This window comes from Mustela nigripes, chromosome 3 (assembly GCF_022355385.1).
Source record: "Mustela nigripes isolate SB6536 chromosome 3, MUSNIG.SB6536, whole genome shotgun sequence".
Taxonomy (NCBI): Eukaryota; Metazoa; Chordata; class Mammalia; order Carnivora; family Mustelidae; genus Mustela; species Mustela nigripes.
Genome location: NC_081559.1, coordinates 55,643,537 through 55,663,265, shown reverse-complemented (window position 1 = coordinate 55,663,265; position 19,729 = coordinate 55,643,537). Strand labels below are relative to the sequence as shown.

General features: G+C 48.9%; 1 protein-coding gene across 6 annotated transcripts in view; it reads right to left on the bottom strand.

Annotated features, from left to right (window-relative positions):
- TANC1 (tetratricopeptide repeat, ankyrin repeat and coiled-coil containing 1) overlaps positions 1-19,729 on the bottom strand; it is a 227,620-nt gene that overhangs the window by 12,933 nt on the left and 194,958 nt on the right. For all 6 annotated transcript variants that reach the window (XM_059394028.1, XM_059394032.1, XM_059394031.1 and 3 more), the window contains exons 17-19: positions 17,792-17,977; positions 15,181-15,259; positions 812-945 (exon numbers count right to left, since the gene is read on the bottom strand). In XM_059394028.1, coding sequence (XP_059250011.1) covers positions 812-945; positions 15,181-15,259; positions 17,792-17,977 — 399 coding nt within the window. The remainder of the gene's footprint in view (positions 1-811; positions 946-15,180; positions 15,260-17,791; positions 17,978-19,729) is intronic.

Here is a 19,729-nt window from a genome sequence, read left to right as displayed (position 1 = left end):
GTAGGATCCATTTGCTTGCAGCTTGTGTGGAACCTGATGCCAGGCATGGGGTAGGTTCATGGCTGCTGTTTACAAAATGAATAAATGACCGAAATGCTGTTCTCAGTGATCCCTGGTCTCCTGAATTAAGGCAACAACAAGTCACTCCTACTCAAAGAAACCAGCCTGATGGGGCATCTGGGTGGTGCAGTCGGTTAAGCACCCAACTCTTGGTTTCCACTTAGGTCATGAGCTCATGGGGATCCAGCTCATGGGGCTTCCAGCCCCACATCAGGCTCTGTGCTCAGCAGGAAGTCTGCTTGAGATTCTCTCCCTCTCCCTGCCCCTCATGCTTGTGTCCTCTCTCTCTTTGTAATAAATAAGGAAATCTTGAAAAAAGAAAGAGAAGAGATAAGAAGAGACGAGACGAAATCAGCCTGAATCACAGTGCTAGACCAGAGAGAAAATGCTTCCTTCTCTAAAGAGCACAAGGGAACCACTCTTCTTCCAAGTATGCCAGATGAGTAGATCACACAGTCGGGACAACAGCTGTCACGGCTAGTGCTCTGTTATGGTGACAGGGTGCACCCATTCCACTCTCCCTCGCAGGGTGAAAGGAAGCAGCTGCGGGTCTCCCCGGCCGCGGCCTAGCTCCTGGTTACCAGCCTACAATGGCGGGACTGTTCTTGCTTGTCAAACATTTATGGTTATCGAGACCTGACAGCACAAGCAGAAGCCAAGTATGTGAAAAACCCAGGGCTCAGGGGAGATGGGCCACAGTGAACTCTATCCCACCCGCTGCTTCTGCGGCCTCCACGGGCCCACCGGGTACCTGCCAGTGCCCCTGGCGTGCCGCACAGAACAAAGGTGGGACCCCTCTCCTGTTGGTCCGGGACACAGCAGCTCCGTGCTCCAGCAGCAGCTCGCACACCTCCAGCTTGCCTCTTCCGGCAGCGGCAGTCAGGGCTAGAGGAAGGTCACAGGAGAGGGGGAGTCTGTTAGTGCGGGGTGGCCCCAAGTTCTCCCGTCATCCTCCCACTGACAGGAAGACGGCTGTGCATCCTCCCCGCCGCCTCTGAACCTGGCTGGGCTCTGCGACAAAGGAACACAGAAGAAATGACAGCATGCCAGCATCTGAGCCACGTCCTGAGATGGGCAACATCCACTTCTCCAAACACTCATTCTCAGAACCCAGCTGCCATGGCCAGAGGAAGCCCGAGCACCCCGCAGTGTCACTCACAGGGAGAGGAGCCTAGGCCTGTGTGTGCCTGACAGTCCCAGGTGAGCTCTGAGCAGACAGCGAGCAACAACCCAGCAAGCGTGTGTGTGCGCCGTCCTGGCAACGGATCCCCAGAGTCTAGCTCCACCAGGTAAAGCAGGTGAACAGAGGGGAACCTTCCCTGCCAAGCCCAGGCCACACTGTGGATTCAAGAGCCACTATGCTTTTGTTTTACTGTTTTACTTTGTTTTTTAGTTTTGTTTGTTTTCTCCCCATAGCAAGAGAGAACCAGAATATAGTGCAACACACACACACAGATCAGTATATTACCCAGTCTAGCCTCTTCCCTTAGAGGCATACATTTCTTTCTTTCTTTCCTTCTTTTTTTTTAAAAGATTTTATTTATTTGACAGAGATCACAAGCAGGCAGAGAAGCAGGCAGAGAAAGAGAAGGAAGCAGACTCTCTGCTGAGCAGAGAGCCCAATGCGGGACTCAATTCCAGGACTCTGGGACCACGACCTGAGCCGAAGGCAGAGGCTTTATAACCCACTGAGCCACCCAGGCGCCCCAGAGGCATACATTTCAATCAACAAGAACTAGTTATTACTGAGGGAGCCAAGGGCATATCAAATCATCCTGTCTTTATGGAGTTGAAAAGCTCTGTAACTAGTCAAGATTCTGGATTAAGACTGTCAGGAAAGCAAGAGAAGAGGGTTGGATCGTAGGTTTTCTTGAGTGCTTGGGGGACCGGCCCAGGGAGATTCTGAGTGAGTGGCCCGCTGTCAGCACGCATGTTCTGGGGAGGTCAGCCAAGGATAAAACAAAGAACAGTATGGAAGGAAAGAGAACACATCGAAAAGGTTCTCATGGGACCCCCACATGAGTGACTGTGCCCCATGATCCCCCAAGTCATGATTCCTGATAGGGTGTGGTGAAAAGAGGGGTTTCATTGAAGAGGGTCCACTGCTATGTCTCATGAATCATCATCTAGAGGAGAGGACAGTGGTCGATTTGGAGGACAATCCCAAGCCAGGAGGACACGTGTCAGTGAGTAAAGGACAGGAAGGGGCTGTGGTGGGACAGCGAGGCCACAGGAGGGAGCACCTACAGGAGAGGCTCTCTTCCTGTTGCTGGCCTGTGACAACTTTGTTTTTAAATACAGCCTCATACTGACACATTTCCAGCTTCCAGAATAGATGGAGTGTTCCTACAAATCAGTAAGACATGTCAGGATGAAATCAGGAAAACACAGGACTAGGCTGTTGACTAGCCTAATGCCAACGAACTCATGAGCAGTGCGCAGCCTCGTGAGCCGTCCAGTGAACTGAAGACCGGGACGCACGACCACTGGCTGAAGACCCACCTAGTCCATTCCACAGCAGCCCCCCGCCAGGAGACACGTGCCTGGGGATGCCCTGTCATGCACTGAGGGACGTCCTCGCAGCCGCCCCAAACCGGAAGCAACTGCGTGGCCATCAGGAGTGGGATGCATCAACAAATGATGGTCCGGTCCACCAGGGGAAGATCACACAGCAATGACAAACGATATGCAGCTGAAGGCCACACATGGGCCAATCTCACCAGCACATCAGCAGTTCAAGGAAACACCACACCACAGAACCCCAGGGTGAGGGGGCCTACAGCGCAGCAACAGAGCCCCACCCCGGCCTGGCTCCACCGCCCACCCAGGGTCTGTGCCCTGCTCTCCTGGGCACCCACAGGAGTGAGGCCCAGGGGAGCCACGTGCTCACAGGTCCTTCCTTCCACACGCACATCTCTGTCCCTCTCCTCCTCAGACCCTCTGAGCGCAGACGGCTGTACCTAATCCAGCCCCAGTCAGCCTGGCCACAGCTCAGGGCCCAGGAGCCACACACACCCAGGGATGGAAACCTGACGTCTGGGCCTAATCTCCCCGTGACAAAGAGCAGTTCCTGTGAGAAACAAAGACGTCCCCTCAGGCCGTCTCCAGGGACACAGGTGCAGCGGGCCAGCAACTTCGCCTCTTGACGCAGAGGTGCCATGTCCGCCAGGCAGATACCTGAGCTCCACACCGTCCCAGGGACCTCATGCGCCAGCAAAGTGAGGAAGGCAGCGGGACTCGTGAGCAGATGTGTCAGGCTGTCCTACCCCTGGGGCCCTGAGGATGTGAAGGTCAGGCTGAGGAAGCCCTCTCTCTCCTTCCAAAAGGGAGTGAGCACTCACCTCGCTCCCGGCCCAAGTCCCCAGGCAGGGGATGCGTCCCCAGAGCAGCCTGTCATGGGGCGATCTCAATAATGCTCTCCTGACATTAGCCAGAGCATTTCTGACAACAACAAAAAAGAGCCATGTTTAACGACAGTTGTCCTCTGCACTGCTGACTTTCTCAGGATGGAGAGGGGGAAGGTACTGCGGGGTCTTGAAGGCTGGTGCCTTTCCTATGTGTGTTACACAAAGAGGCTCACAGCCACTCATCATACAGTGAAACATGTAAGTAAATTATAAATAAATAGCATAAACAGAACAGTATTTAAATCAGTTTTACATACCAATGCACTGCGTTTGAAAACCAGTGGTGAAGGCGATCCTTTCTATATCACACAATCTAAACCAGCGCGTCCTGGCCCTGGCGGTCCCCCTGCACATCCCGCACAGTCCCTTCCTGCCGGGGCGTCAGTGTTAACTCCTGAAGAACAGGAGCCTTGGGGCACGTTTATGTGAGCTTTCTGGATGGATCAGAACATGACCACAGAGTGGCTGGTGAGGTGGGAGATCCAGGCGACGAGCCACCCCCTGGACCTGCTGCCCCTCTGCAACCCCCCTCCAGGCAGGGGTCTACTCTTCGCCCCCCTCTGGCTACAGTGACCACAGCAAGGACAGGAGGAACAAAGGAATCTACACGCATGCCTGAGGCAGGGTCATGGCCAGCAGATACACAGGATGCCCTGGGAAGGAGCAAACTCAGGGCCCTGGCGCTGGAGGAGATCTGAAGCAGCTCACTCGCATTCCATTATCTCGTGTCTGGTAAACAAGCCCCAAACCTGTTGTAAACAGGGCCTTAAGTCAGGACTTCTGGTGCAGCTGCTACTGAATCTTTGCCACAGCAGCCCATCAGAAAGTGCAGCCCCGCCTAAGAATAGGGCCACATGCTTCACGGAGGCTCCAGAGAAGCCTGAAGCCGGTGCAGCTGAGGAGATGAGAGCGCCCCCCACAGGCCTGGCAACGGGGCCGGACTCCAGTCTCTTCCTCTCCAGCCAGGCCCCTGTGTCCTTGTGAGGGACTTCTTCTGAAGAGAAAGCACCAGTGAGCATAGGCTGGTAGGCTGCGTCCACTGAACCTGCTCAGACCTGACACAGCCCACGTTCTGCACACACAGTCCTAATGAGGGGCTCGCATCTTCCAGTGACGGAGACCAGCAGGACCTGCATGTCCCTTTTTCTACTCAGAGTGAAGAGTTTTGGCCTCATCAAGACCCCTGAGGTTAGAGGGCACCTTAAGCTCTAGCAGCCTTCGAGGGAAGGACATCGTCTTCCGAGACAATCAAGACTGAAGAATGGTCAACTAGTCAACTACAGGCTTAAGCAAACAAGGTCAGGCAGGACTCTGTTCAGAAATGCCAACGACGCTGTGGGAAAGGCTGAACTCCGAGCCGACCCTGGCTCCGACGAGGGTCAGTGGACTCCGTCTGGCCAGAGAGAAGCGGTGAGGGGAGGAGGGCAGGAGCAGCGGCCACCCTGGCAGAGGAGCGCTGCCTGTCTTCTGGCCAATGGAGTCCGGAGACAAAGGCAAAAAGAGACGCTAAAACTCAATGTAAACATATGGCACTTTCTCTGACTCAAACCAAACACAAATTCATTTACTTGCAAATTCTTTAACAAGATGGCATTTTTCTAATGAAATTCCCATGAAAGCAAATTTCCTCTGACGATCCTGAATAATTGTACCTCGGCAATACTGTCCTGTCTTCGGAACGTGAGATTTGTCACCACAGATGTTCATTTTAAGAAAACCCATTTACTCCCAGTAACACCAAATTATTGAAGACATCAGATATGGTTCTCTGGAAACCAGATCATTTGCAGGAATCCTTGACACATTAAAGTTCTCTGGACAGACGTGTGACTTACAAAAACTCCCCTGTCAACTTGCCAGAACTCAGTCATTCTGTGAATGGGGCTGTTCATAACATTCTTTGGCAGCTCTGTCCCTCAAGTACACAGGTGCAGGATGGCCAGAACTATGGATAATCATTCCCTCGCCCCCTTGGATGCTTCTGTCCCTAATTTAGAGACTTTGAGAGAAGGGTGACAGGTCTGTGCACAGCGAGGTGGTTCCCACTTCCAGAAAGCCACCTTTTCCTACATTCGTCCCACACTGAGCATCCACACAGCCCTCCCTGGCCCGAGGTGGGCACGTGAGAAGAGTCTACACCTGCAGAGGGGCAGTCCCGCCCGCAGGGAGGGCCTCAAGCACGATAGGGACAAAGTGGCTCTACATTGCTTCCACACTGACCTTTGCTGGTGCATTATTTCCTAATATATTGGCTTTTCCACCTTTTATAAAAACGAGAAGATTAAAAAGAGCAAAGTCAGTAATGAGCAGGATTCTCATAAATGCCCTCTAGCTGCAACCAAGATGGAAACCGCTAGATGTGCCAAAGGCAGCGACGTCTGAGCCTCAGCTGGATGCCTGCTGGGCTAACCCCACTCAGCAGTAAAGGAGAAGGAAAGTAAAGAGCACACACAATCCCGGAAGAGCCTCAGCTATTTTATCTAGAAGGTAAAGTGTACTTGGGGATTTTATGATTTTTTAAAATCTTTCTGGGCATGGCAGCCCCTCTCCCTTGATTTCCGACAACGGACAGGTTAAGTGGTGAGGAGGGAGGCCGCCATCCCCCTGCTGTGTTTGGCTTTCCTGTCTTTGAGTCTGGGCTGACTGACAGGCTGGCCCCAAAGTCCTGGGCCTGAATGAAAGCAGCACCAAGCCCCAAACAAAAGCCAGGCAACGGTCCCTGTTCCACCTTCTAGGAACGGAGCAAGATTTATAAAAGCCAAATCTCCTGGCCTTGCTTTGTTAGGCATTTGCTTCCCTCACTGAGGGGAAGGGAGGGCTTCTGTTCAAGAGAACAACTTGCCGACAGCTATAAATCCTTCATCTCCACAGAGGCCGGGCAGTTATTTGATCTAATCCTTAACAAGGTAAAGAGTAAAATGAAACACAAGAAAGATTATATTCTTACTGAAAAATACTACCGCACTGGGAGATGAGCCCCTGAGAAGCCTCCAGGTCTGCCAGCCTTGAACAAAGCCCTGCTGGGCGGGCTCCGCACCCTTAGGAGCGGGCAGCCAGCCCTGCCCAAATGCCCCATGAGTCTCCTAACTCGTTCTGCCCCTGCAGCGTGTTCTCCTTTTGCCACAAGTTCCACAGGATGGAGAGGAGGGCATCTGTATAACCAGGGGACAGGGGGCAACTGAGCATCACATAAAACGCAGACTCCCCTCCACATGGTCCCAGCTCCCAGTGAGCTACTATGGAGGTTAAAATAAGGCAGGAACCAAATCTGAGTAGCCAGGACACTCCTGACACGTTACAAGTTCTGTAGAAACACGCTGTCCATCTCCATGGGAGGATTAAACATGAACCTCAAATGGTCAAGGAATTCAATGAGGAAATAAAAAGTACAACTGCCACTAAGCAGGACTCTCCATGTAACCCAAATCCGTTTCTGTCCCTCGTACCTGCAAAATAATCCCAACGTGAACTAAGATTTTATCACTTAATCATCTGCTTCAATAATCTATTAAGACCAAATAAATGTCTAAGTAAGTAACATTAAATATTAATCAATTTATCCCAACCCTGGAAGCCTGCTGCAGTTGTTGAACACTTACAACAGCCAAGCTCTGGGTCAAACACTGTGGGTGAACTTTTATTCAATCTTGACAAGAATCCTTTGAATGAGATGATTGTTCTGTCCATTTTATTGAGGTGAAAGAATTGTTACATGATATGCCCTGAACCCAGACCCCATCAGTATCACTCAGGAGTTAAACCAAACAGCTGAATGAAGCTAGATCTATGCTCTCAACAGAAATAAGAAGATCCTGACATATTTTATTATTCTACTATGACACCTATAAAATTCTTCCTACACTGACACTTCATAGCCCTTTAAAGTCATAAATTCATTTAATACACAACCAACTTCTATGAGGCAAGTATCACTCACCTCGAATTACAAATGAGGAAAATGAGGCCCAGAGAAGTTAAGCAACTTGCCTGAGGTCACACAGCTAGTGGGAGACAGGAGATAGGATGTGAAGTCCAAGATCCTAAGTCCTCCACTCTCGCCTCCAGGAAGTTTTCTTTAAAAATAGTCAACTAATGAAGCCGACCATAAATGCTGTTTTAGACCAAGAGTGCCAGAAAATACTTTTCTTTTGAATAACTGTTAATCTTTCTCCCAAAGACAATAAGAATAATCTGCAATGACTATGTTCCCTTGGAACTCTGGTCACATAGCATCCTTAAGCCAAAACCGGAGCAGGAATACCGTGCTGCGCCCTCTGCCCTGGTCTTGACTTTAGTTTTTTTCCTATTCCTTCATATATTATTTCAAATAAGCCTCTTTAAATCCTTTGAGGAATAATGTGTACTATAAATAACATAAACTCAATTTAAGAACAAATTCCTAAAACGTGGACAACATAAATCACATTTCATGCAGACTTTGTTCTGAAGATCTATCAGAAGGACACAGCTTCGAACAGCTGTCACTTCTGAAGTGTGCTGAGAATGCTCACATTCTTTGATAGATCCTCTTACACACCAAATATTTAAAGCATGTATAATGTGTGGTTTTGCTGGGCAGGCAGTGAGGACAGTTATGTGCAGAACTCCGAACAAGGAGGCAGGGTTAAAAAGGGCATTTCCACAAAACCATTCTTTCTTTCTTTTTTTTTAAAGATTTTATTTCTTTAAGAGAGAGAGAGAGATAAACCATGAGTGGGGGGAAGGGAAGAGGGAAAGGGAGAAGCAGACTCCCTGTTGAGCAGGGCCTCCCAAGCGGGGCTCGATACCAGGACCCTGAGATCATGACCTGAGCCAAAACCAAGAGCCAGATGCTTAACAGACTGAGCAGACCAGGTGCCCCTCCACAGAGCCATTCTATACAAGCTCATGTTCAGCCTAGAAGGAGGGAAGCAAGCAAGGAAGGAGCCACACATTTCAGTAAGAATTTGAAGGAACAATTGGGATTTTTCTGTGGAAGTGCAGACAACCATGCACAGTCCTCCTAGGACTGAAAGAATGAGCAGCAGTGGAGGTATAGATGCTCTAGGCACCGAAATGTAGAGTTTCTAATGCTGAAAAGTTTCAGCTGAAACTCTGGAAGCCAAGCTTCTAATGCTGAAAGCAGACCTTTGTTGTGGTTTTTTAATGAATAGTAAGGAACTACTCACGGGAAGGATGGACTCCATGCACAGCAAAAGCAACATTTTACACATGGTGAACAGAATCCCAGTCCATGGTCAGGCTACCAGCTCATTTGCACCTGAGGTGCACTGTGTGGGTTTTCAGCACGCCCCACTCCCTGCCCCCACCTCCCCGCAGGCACACACTGGTCAGCTGGTTTCTGCTGTCCTGCAAGCAGAGAGGAATGGCTCTCCACAGCGTACCCATGCCAGGGGCAAATCCCAGGGGTCTGCTAGAGCAGGAAGAAGGCAGGGTACAGACAAACCCAACCCCTTAGTTCTTATCCCCAAATCTCTCTCTACTCTAGGGTGACCTTCATGCCCATCTCCCCCCTTCCAGAGCCTGGGTTAGCCTCTCCTCCAGGGTCCTACATTACGAGGCTTTGTCCTCCCCTTATAGGGTCCTGGGTTAACCTATCCTGCCCCACTCCCAGGAGGGTCCCAAGCTACTCTCTCTTCCATACCCTCCAGGATCCTGGACTACTACCCTCATCCTGGTTTATTCCACCCCACACCCTCTAGGGTCCTGGGTTACCCCTCTATCATGCTTTTAGGCCAAAGCCAATCAAGAACATCTACCTTTGTTTGGACTGACAAAATCTGAATTTCCACTAATCTTATGTACTCTCAAACACTAGCAGAGGAAGGAATGTCTTGACAAGGATATTCTCAAACAACAGCATGGTGAGATTCTGAGGACCTCCAAAAATGGAGTATCCTAGGTGTGCAGTAGCAAGTCACTTCACTTGTCTCAGGAGGATACATTTAGAGAAGTCCTCACCACAAATTCTCCACATGCCTCAGTGGCAATGGACAAACGCTTTTCCTTCCAGTCTGTCACCTGAAAATCTGCTCTGTCCATATATACATCAATGCCCAACTCAATGCCATAAGTTTTAAATGTACTCTAAACAGCGAACAAGTGACAGCCCTCCTCTCTTTAAAAAATGTCACGTAAAATCTGAATGAACAAAGGGTTGTTTTTTTTTTAAATTAAGGTTTCATTTGTTATTAATTTGTCAGAGAGAGTGAGAGCACAAGCAGGGGGAGTGGCAGAGGGAGAAGCAGGCTCCTCCCTGAGCAGGGAGCCTGACAAGAGACACAATCCCGGGACCCTGGGATCATGACCTGAGCTGAATGATGGCAGACGCTCAACGACTGAGCCACCCAGACATCCCACAGAGGGTCATTTTTTAAAAAATTAACATATACTGTATTATTAGCCCCAGGGGTATAGCTCTGTGAATCGCCAGGTTTACACACTTCACAGCACTCACCATAGCACATACCCTCCCCAATGTCCACAACCCAACCACCCTCTCCCTACCCTCAATCCCCAGCAACCTTTAGTTTGTTTTGTGAGATTAAGAGTCTCTTATGGTTTGTCTCCCTCCCAATCCCATCTTGTTTCATTTATTCTTTTCCTACCCCCCAACCCCCCTACGCTGCATCTCCACTTCCTCATATCAGGGAGATCATATGATAGTTGTCTTTTTCTGATTGACTTATTTCGCTAAGCATAATACCCTCTAGTTCCATCCACGTCATCACAAATGGCAAGATTTCATTTCTTTTGATGGCTGCTTAGTATTCCATTGTATATATATATATATATATACCACATCTTTTTTATCCATTCATCTGTTGATGGACATCGAGGTTCTTTCCATAGTTTCACTATCCACAAAGGGCCATTTTTAAGCCAACAGTAAGGCATCCTGTTTCCTGGGGTGTGTGCACCTTAGTGTAATAAGCTCAGCTGTCCATGGCCTAAGTCCACCTGCGATTCAGAGTTGAAGGTCACGCCTCCCCTGGGAGGGTGAGCAGAGCCACAAAGTGGGAAATTAAAGCAGTTTCAGGGAGAAAAGATGGCAACTTTGAAAACATCAAGGATGCAGTGCAACTCATTACTGAGCTTCATGGTCCAGCACAAAAACAGATGTGAGTAACCCCCTGCACCCAACACCAGCTGACAGGGCTAGACCTCAAATTCAAGTTCCAGAGGCAGCCAGGTCCTACCCAGAATTCTGTCCAGAATAAAGAGAACAGTGAGCCATGATTAGGACACATGCTACACCAACCTGCCCCAACCCGCCAGGAAAGGGAGGGCCCTGGAGCTGAAGAAGCTACCCAATGGACAGCAGAGGAGAGTCAGCTCTTTGAGAGGCAAATCAGGTATTAACAGCTTTGGCATTAAAAAAAACCATAGTATTTAGGGGGATCTAGGTGGCTCAGCCAGTTAAGTGTCTGCCTCCAGCTCAGGTCATGATCCCAGGGTCCTGGGACTGAGCCCCGCATCGGGCTCCCTGCTCAGCGAGGAGCCTGCTTCTTCCTCCGCTTTGTGTGCACAAGCATTCCCACTCTCTCTCTGACAAATGAAATCCTTATAAAGAAAAAGCCCATATTACTTACAATACTTAAACTTCTTTAGAAAGAGTTTACCAACCAAACTATCTTACCAACTGAAATAGCCTGAGCAACGTAAGAGAACATTTGACAGGAAGGATTTCAGTCAGACTTCTGACTTCCCTTGACAGGACAGCCCGTTGCAGAAATCAAGGAAGGGGAGCTCTGGGAGCTGTCTCTGACGCGCACAAAGCCCAGAGCCTCAGGCCTGTTGAAAGACCAGCTAGAAAGCGGTGGGAAGGGTTTCTGAGGGAACAGTGTGAGGGCACAGCACATGTGGGTGAGCAATGGAGCTGGCGGCAGAGGGAGGGAGGCATGGGGACGTGAGGGACACAAGGAGGGGCTGGCACGGGTGCTGGGTGCTATCCGCCACACCCACACCCCGTCTGGTCGCTAACAGCTATGTTCCTGCGTTTGCGAGCCAGCACCCTGCTCCACTTTCCACACGCGCACGGCGCTGCTGACTCAGACAAGAGTTTCTGAGCCAGCCCAGAATCCAGCAGGACACCACCTGTGCGATGACAGACACAAAGAAACTACAAGACTGGGGCCTCAGGAGCAAGAGGATCCTTACCTCTCCCTCTCCAGCAACAAAATTTGTCCCAAATTATTCTGCAAGGTTAATGTCACCTACCCTATAAACTATACGGTTTTGTTTTCTATAAACCCACTTGTTCACTCAGCCAGCACCCAAGTGACAAGCACCAGCCGAGGCTAGTGGCTCGAAGCCACCAGGCTGGAGAGCACAGAGTGCATTTCCAACATCACAGAAAGTTCTGCTGGACAACACCAGAATCAAGAGTCGCCATTCACACAAGAGACCAGGAAACGTCTGCCATCCTAAAGCCCACAGTTTAGGGACAACAGCCTTTGATAAATAAACAACATCAACAACTAAATATATAAATGGCTGACTTGCAAAATGTCCCAACAGAGTCGGGGTGGGGGAAGGCTCTGCTTCAAGACAGGCACATAAAATGACAAAGGCTGAAAGAGAAGGGCCTCTGTCTCCCTACAGAGCAAGAGAAAATTTGACCCAACACCCAGGGAGCAGGCTCACAGGCTTGAAAGCAGCCTGCAGCCTGGAACCACAGCTCCTCGGACAACTCGCCATGGCATGCCATCACCAGTGAGGCATCTCCCATCATTTCAGTCTGAGCTCATTCACCACAAACACAGATATGGAAACAGTAACTCGGTTGGGCTGGGACTTCGTGGGAGCCAGCAATTACTTGTCATGACTGAGGAACGCCTGAAACAGATAACAGAAGCATCTGACAGGTTGGTGTCCTGTTCCAGGCTGCCCCGAGACCATGGGCCTGAGACCATCTGGCAGCGTCTATGAATAACTCTCATGGAGCAGAGGCTCAGAGGGGCTGTGGGTAGAGGCCCCCACCAGCCCCTCCCTCCTTGGTACCTCCGTGTCTTCCGATGGGTCCCACCACCTCTCCACCTGATAGCAAGTGTGCAAGAGCTACCAAACTCTAGAGCGGGACTCTAAATGTCAACCAAACGTGAAAAGCAAATGGGCCCAGGTGTTGGTGAAAGGGAGACTTACATAAATTAAGCTCTCTGTTCTTAAAGGCAGTAGACACGTCCTATAAGTTTTCTAAAAGCTGCAGGTTTACGGCAATAAACTTTCAAATTAAACCCTGTTATTATTTTAGATGAAAGTCTTTAAAATCTATTATACTTTCAACCTCAGATAGGAACCATCCCCTTTTGTGATGACATTTAGTGACTCCAGGTCTTCAGCAGGGAGATGCTCAGGGTACAGAAGGCACATGACTGTCCCTACTCCAACCAACCCTGCCACGACTGGCCAGAGTGACCAGAAACCTCCAACAGGACTGCTGTTCCCTGGGCTCCTTCCTCTCTGGCCGTCAGCTGTCATCGCGGATGTCCTGCAGCTTCTAATCAGCAACAGGCATGAAAACAACACTTTTGCAACATAAAGGAGATACACAAGGTGCTCAATGGTCTCTCCCGGCAGCAAAGTGGGGAAGGATTTTGTGCACAGATGTAGCTGCCCCACTTCTGGAACATGGCTGTGAGAGCAGGGAGGGGCAGGGAGCTGCCATCAGCAAACAGGGCGGCACCACTGCACAGAGAAAGGATGGGAAGGCGAGCCAAACACGGGCCAAGGAGACCCTGCCTGGTGACCCCATCGATGGGTATCCTAAAACCAAGCTGGCCATCGCTGACTGTCTACTGAGCAGACCTGTATTAACCTCCACAGAGGTTCAAAAAGAAATGCCGAACTGCTTTATCCATATGCTTCCAGTTACGCCCGTCTCCCTCCCACGTCCCCGACAGGATCTCTCTGGGGATGCTACCCTTGGGCTGTGCCTGGAGTCCCACAAGCTCCAGTTCAGAGTGCTTGAGATGCAAAGCACCACGGACCACATTCGGGAATGATGACCAAACACAGCCAGGAAGTAAACAACTTCTTTTACTTCCGAGGGTCGTCAGCGAACAGAAACGGGTCCCGCAGTGAGGCAGTCCACATAGGGTTGCTGACCTCTGGTTCACTACAAAGCCAAGTCGTGCGCTGTGACCTGGCGGGCGCCACACTGCTACCTGCCACACAATATGAAAGTGGATGGACGCTTCTCTTTTGCCAAATTACAGAGCAGCCTGTACTGCTTGAACAGGCGGAAGAAAGGCTCCACGGAATCCAGGACACTAGTTAAACCTATGCACGTTCAGCCCAAGTGTAATCAAACCCCATCTGGGCCTGTCTTCTCCCGAGGTACCACAGCGAGCTTCCTAAGCCAGTCACATGGCAGCAGCCCCAGAGAGAGGGCACCAGGAGGCTCGGGAGCGCAGGCCCGTACTCCCTGCTGGGCACTGGATGTGCTTCCCAAGTGTGAGTTAGCTGAGCAGTTCTACCCACTAGCGTTTGGCTTACTAGGAAACAACTGGGAAGCATGTGGAAATACTGCACAGGTACAGACTGAAGGCAGACACAGGCATACCTTGTTTTATTGCACTTTACTGCAGGTCACAGACACTGTGTTTTTTATAAACTGAAAGTCTGTGGTAACCTTGCCACCGAGAAAGGGTTGTTTTCCAATCACAGTTGCTTACTCCATGTCTTTGGGTGACATTTTGTAATTCCTACAATACTTAAACTTTTCCATTATTTTATTTGTTTGGTGATCTGTGATCAGTGATTATGATTCACTCAAGGCCTAGAGGATAGCTTTTTTGGGCAAAGATTATTTTTTAATCGAGGGGTGTATATTTTTAAAGACATAATGCTACCACACACTTAGCAGGCTACAGTACAATGTGAACATTTACATGGACTGGAAACCCCCAAAATTCATTTGACTCGCTTCACTGTGTTATTTGCTTTATTGTGGTGCCTGGAGCTGAACCTACAGTATCTCCAAGGTATGTATGCCACAAGCCACAGCCTGGAAATGCATTTTAACACTCTCGGTTACACCGATTCAATAACAACTCATCACCTGGAGTCTTATCTTTTGAAACCCAACTCAGTCAAATGGAAAATTTCAAAGCAGCATTATCCGCACTCATCTGACAAGTAAGTGACTCAAATCTTCATCCGGATGTACTCACCTCGGGCTTCCCTCCCACACTACAGTTCAACACGATACCCCACACACCGATGAAAAGGGATTTAGTATCTTATAATCAGGACTTTAAGTAGTTCCCCACCCCCACCCCACCCCCCACCCCGGGGTTGCAGTCCTGTCCTCCTTCTGCAAGACTGGCTGCAGCCTTCCTTGCCTAGCACCATCGATTCATCAGAACACCAGGCTGGAAGTTCCTGCCCTGCTCAGGCTGCATCATTCACAGGAAGACCAGGCTAGTTCAGATACAGAAGACTCTATCACGCAGAAACTACCATCATATTTCGGTATTTCTAGCTGAGATTCATTAGATGTTGCAGGAACTGCTAGTCTAATTCAAAAATGATTTTACTGGTGTCAAGAAAAGTTTTTACTACTCATTTGGGAAGTTTTAAAAGCTCTACACTTCAAATGCCTCGTGATAAAGTAACAATAGGACTACATGCATCCCAAGTCATTTTTAAGACAATTCAGGCCAAAACGGGGGCTAGCCCATCAAGAAAGCTGGCCCAGAACCATAATTACCTGTTTCTCCCCACAGCGCGTCAGTGCCATTGACGTCTATTTCGTGCTCCTTCTCCAGCCCCAGCAAGCACTGGACCACCTGTCAGAAGTGGCAAGGTGACTTAATGAGTTCTCAGAGCCATATGTGCTTATTATATCCCATGTATCAAAGGAGAGAGGGTGTTGTTTTTGTAACCATGATTATCTCATGCTGCACAAGGAGACAAAATATAATGAAAACTGTTTTCAAGCATAATTCATATGCTATTCACATTTTCACTTTTAGAAGAATAAAAAAAAACCTCAGTGAATTTCAGCAACATCGTTCAGGATTACTAGGCACTCAGAATTCTAATGAATTCCAACATGACCCAAATATGCCAGCCTAATCAACAAAGGACACGGGAGATGGTACAAAGTGCAGTTTCTGCATACATCGCCATGAGACAGGGAATCCGTTTTTTCACAAAGACAGAAAACAAAGCAAGATACACCTTTTCAATAAAATAAAATAAATAGTATCATCCAGATGGTTCTTCTACTGACAACATTCTTCTTCTTTTCCCTAGCTCTTTTCCTTTCTCCCTTAGCAAACAGAGCATTGGATCCCAAGTGTGCAGGCAGGAGTGCTGGCTCGTGGGGAAATGGCAGCACGTGAACCCCAAGCCAGCGCTCACCCTGTGCAACAGTGCCAGGAGGAGATCGTCACAAGGCCCTTTTCCATTCTCCCAAGCCATAGTCTTTGTGGCAGGCTGCATCACGGCCCCAAGATGTCCACATCCTCTGCCTGGAAACCTGTGAATGTTACCTTATAGACAAGAGGGAATCCACAGATGTGATTATGCACCTTGACATGAGATGAGTATCCTGAATTGCCAGGTGTACATCTCACAGAGACCTGACATAATCACTCAAAAGAGGGAAAGGAGGAACCAATGTCAGAGCAAGGAGATGGGATGAGAGAAGCATAGGTTAAAGTAACACACTTTGAATACAGAGGAAGGGGCCACTACCGAAGGAATACAAGGCTTCTAGAAGCTCTAAAAAGGCAAGGAAATGTTCTCCTCTAGATCCTCCAGAAGGAACACTGGCTTTCTGACACCTGAATTTCAGCCTTCAGACCTATAGAACTGTAAGAGAATAGGTGTGTGTTATTTGAAGACATGGGAGCTTGTGGTCACTTGTTTCAACAGCATTAGCAAAGGACTATATCCTTCAAGTCTTCTAGTGAAGGAGCCCTACCCCCTTCCCGGAGACCATTCCGGGCCCCACAGAGGCTGCTTCTGCACAGCCTTCCTCCCAGCCAGCTTTGAAACAAGTTGAGTATGACAGGAGTTAAGACAACGGTCACATCTATACATGGCATTCATTGTCCTCCTTATGATGATTTTTCATACTCTGTTCCCACACAGATTTAGGGACCACTTTAAAAAGGGAAAACATCACTATTTGCAAATGTGTGTATTTAACATGCTCTCAGTGCATCTACATATATGGCAATTGAAAAAAACACATTCATAGTTTTATTTTAAAGGAATAACTATACACCCATTATATAATAACATTTAACATATTGCTATAAAATATGTATTTTTGAAATGAAATTACTACTTTTTTCCAAAAATAAAATACATAGGTAGGTTGGCTGGCATTGTTTCATATTTTTGTAAATCTTTTTTACATGTCTTAAGAGAAGACAGCTGCATTCTCTTGTATTCCTGCACTTGTTGTGATATATCGTGCTGGCTTAAGTACACTATCTACCTGTACTTTTAATGTTTTAAATGCCACAATTAAGCCAGCTTTCAGTCCATACACATGTGTGCACATGACCGTGTGTCTGCCCTTGTGTCTTAAATGCCAGAAAGCCAGCCAGCCAGCTGGCTTTGGCTTCGCACCCAAATTTACTATAAATCATTGTGGTTTAGGATCTTACCAAATATTGGCAACTCTAATTGCCTGAAAGCAATAAAGAGTGAGAAAGAGGTAGAAGAGAACAGGTAAAATGTTATTAAGTCCCAGACCCACGGGTCTGGAGATGACAATTAAATCCTCAAAGGGAGAAATACCAGCACCTACCAAAAATAAGAGCTCTATTTAACTACTCCACGAAGCTTTCCTTCAGTGCAGGGACTACGAATGACAAACATTCTCACATGCTAGAACTTTCAAGTCCTATTTTTAAAAATGCTTCAAATACTCACCAACAATTTTAGAATTAGCATTCCACGTGATTATTTTTAAACCATCACAAGGACAAAAGAATGAATCAAAGGGAAAAACTGGAAGACAGCAGGGCCGGTGAGTAAACGTACAACAGAGGAGGAACTGGGACACTAACAAGGAGCAGAGAAGGAGTACCGTGCGGGCCCGCTCCTCACCGACCCTGGTGCAGAGCACGCATGCGCACTGAGACCCTGGATTCGGGGGTCTCTCCCGGGAAGGGTGGGACACCAGCCCAAGGTCTGAACACGCGGTCAAGCCAACTGCCATTTCTTGAAATCCTCATTTCCTTTCATTCCTTATGTGCATCACAGGCTAGCAACTAGCTAAGAGGACCGGAAAAGGCACCCGACACACACCGGGCTGTGACTTCCAGTTTCCCAGGAGGGACCCCATAATGCCGACTCACCGAGCTGTGGCCCATGCTGGCGGCCGCCGTCAGCGCCTGCTGCAGGGCTTGGCTCTTCCGCAGCACGCCCGGCTGGGAAGGGCCCGCCGACCACTCACAGGTCAGCAGGTACCGGAGAATGTCGCCGTGGCCCCTCAGTGCGCTGTGCACCAGGGCGCACTGGCCTTTCTTATCCAAGTGGTCCACCTGGGGGGCAGGAGAAGGGCCCGGTTTAGTATCACCTCCCCTCAGAGATCACGGGTGCACCCCAAATGAAGTGCACAAACCCCATCCCATGGCAGGTGCTTGTGGGGTTCCCATTCCAAGGCAACTTTCTCTAGAGCACTGACTCTCCATTTAAATGAATTTCTTGTAGTGAATGGACCCCAGGCCACTGGGACCCTTTGTAGATCTAGCAATCACTTCCTGGCTTTCCAGCAAATGACTTTAGAGCTCCAAGTTCTCTGGGAGACATGGGTAAGGACACAGACCAAAACCTCAGCCAAAGCCCTGGCCTTCCCAATGCTGGTCGCATGAGTGGAACACTCTAAGTCTGCTTTGACAAGCTAGGATTTGGGGAAATAAAGCAGTTGAGTCACTGAACCAGGAGAGCAGCAAAAGGCAGGGATCTGGAAAAACCCAGCTATGAACAGGAAAGAGAAGCAAGGGGCCCTGAAGGTTATGTAACTGGGGAAGGAGGTCATGTACAGTCAGGTGAGCTAGGACGAGTTAGCAGGTAAAGTGGGGGGCTCAAAGCCAGGAAGGTCAGCTCGCCACAAGGTCAGTGTCTAAGGGCGGCTTACCTCCTAAAGGTCCAAGAGGCCACAGACGATGTGTCATTCCCTATCTAATCCCAGAAATACTGCACTTGAAAGGAGCTCAGGGTCTGCCCTCACCCCCTTGCAGATTCTGGGGACACTCTGCACCCCCACCAGAAAGCTCTGCAGGAGTCCCCTGAATGCCACCCAATCTCCTCCTGTAGGGCTGTCAGCTGTGCTGGGAAGGGCCGGCCAGCCTCGGAATAAAGGCGCCACAGTTTAGATGCAAAAATGAAGGAACCCACTACTTCACTGCCAGCACTCTCCTTCTTCCGGGAGCTAAAGTTCATTTGTCCCAAATGTTGTATTTTGGAGGGGAAAACAAAAAGGCTCCACAGTTACTGTAAGCCTAATAAATGTCTTTTTGGTGAAACTTAATTCACCATAAGGACAAATATCAGCAATTTATTTCTATTGCACACACCCACCCCAACGAAATGCTTATAGTAAACCTATATAGTTTACTGTGAGCTTGGCACTGTTCTCATTTAATCTCTTCACATTGATGACCCTAGAGTAACTTACTTAATAACATGGCTACATTTACTTAATGCTCACACAGCAGCCCTGTGGTAGATCCTGTTGTCATACTCATTATACAGATGGGAAGCCCGAGGCACACAGGCTCCACAGGGTGTCCAGTATCCTCTCTGGCAGGTGGAGAAATGGGGATTCCGGCTGTCCGGCTCCTGTGCCACATGCTCAAGCATGTGGCTTCTAAGACCCACAGGACTCATTTGATTGTTTAAAAAAAGAGACATGAGGGACGCCTGGGTGGCTCCGTCGGTGAAGCATCTGCCTTCCGCTCAGGTCATGATCCCAGGGTTCTGGGTTTGAGCCTGGTGCATTGGGCTCCCTGCTCAGTGGGGAGCCTCTATCTCTCTCTCCCTCTGCCCCTCCCCTGGTTCACGTTCACTAGCTGTCTGACAAAATCTTTAAAAAAAAAAAAAGAGAGAGAGAGACATGCAATGAAATGGGGTAGGCAGAAGAGAGGGAAAAAAATCAAACATCTAAAATCTTTTCAATGAATCCAGCACTGTGTTACAATGTGTGACTGAGCTCTAGGTCACCATCTCCAGGCTTTTGGAAGGATGACTCCCCCGCTCCTGCAACCAGTGGCCAGGGGTGTTCTTGGTATCTG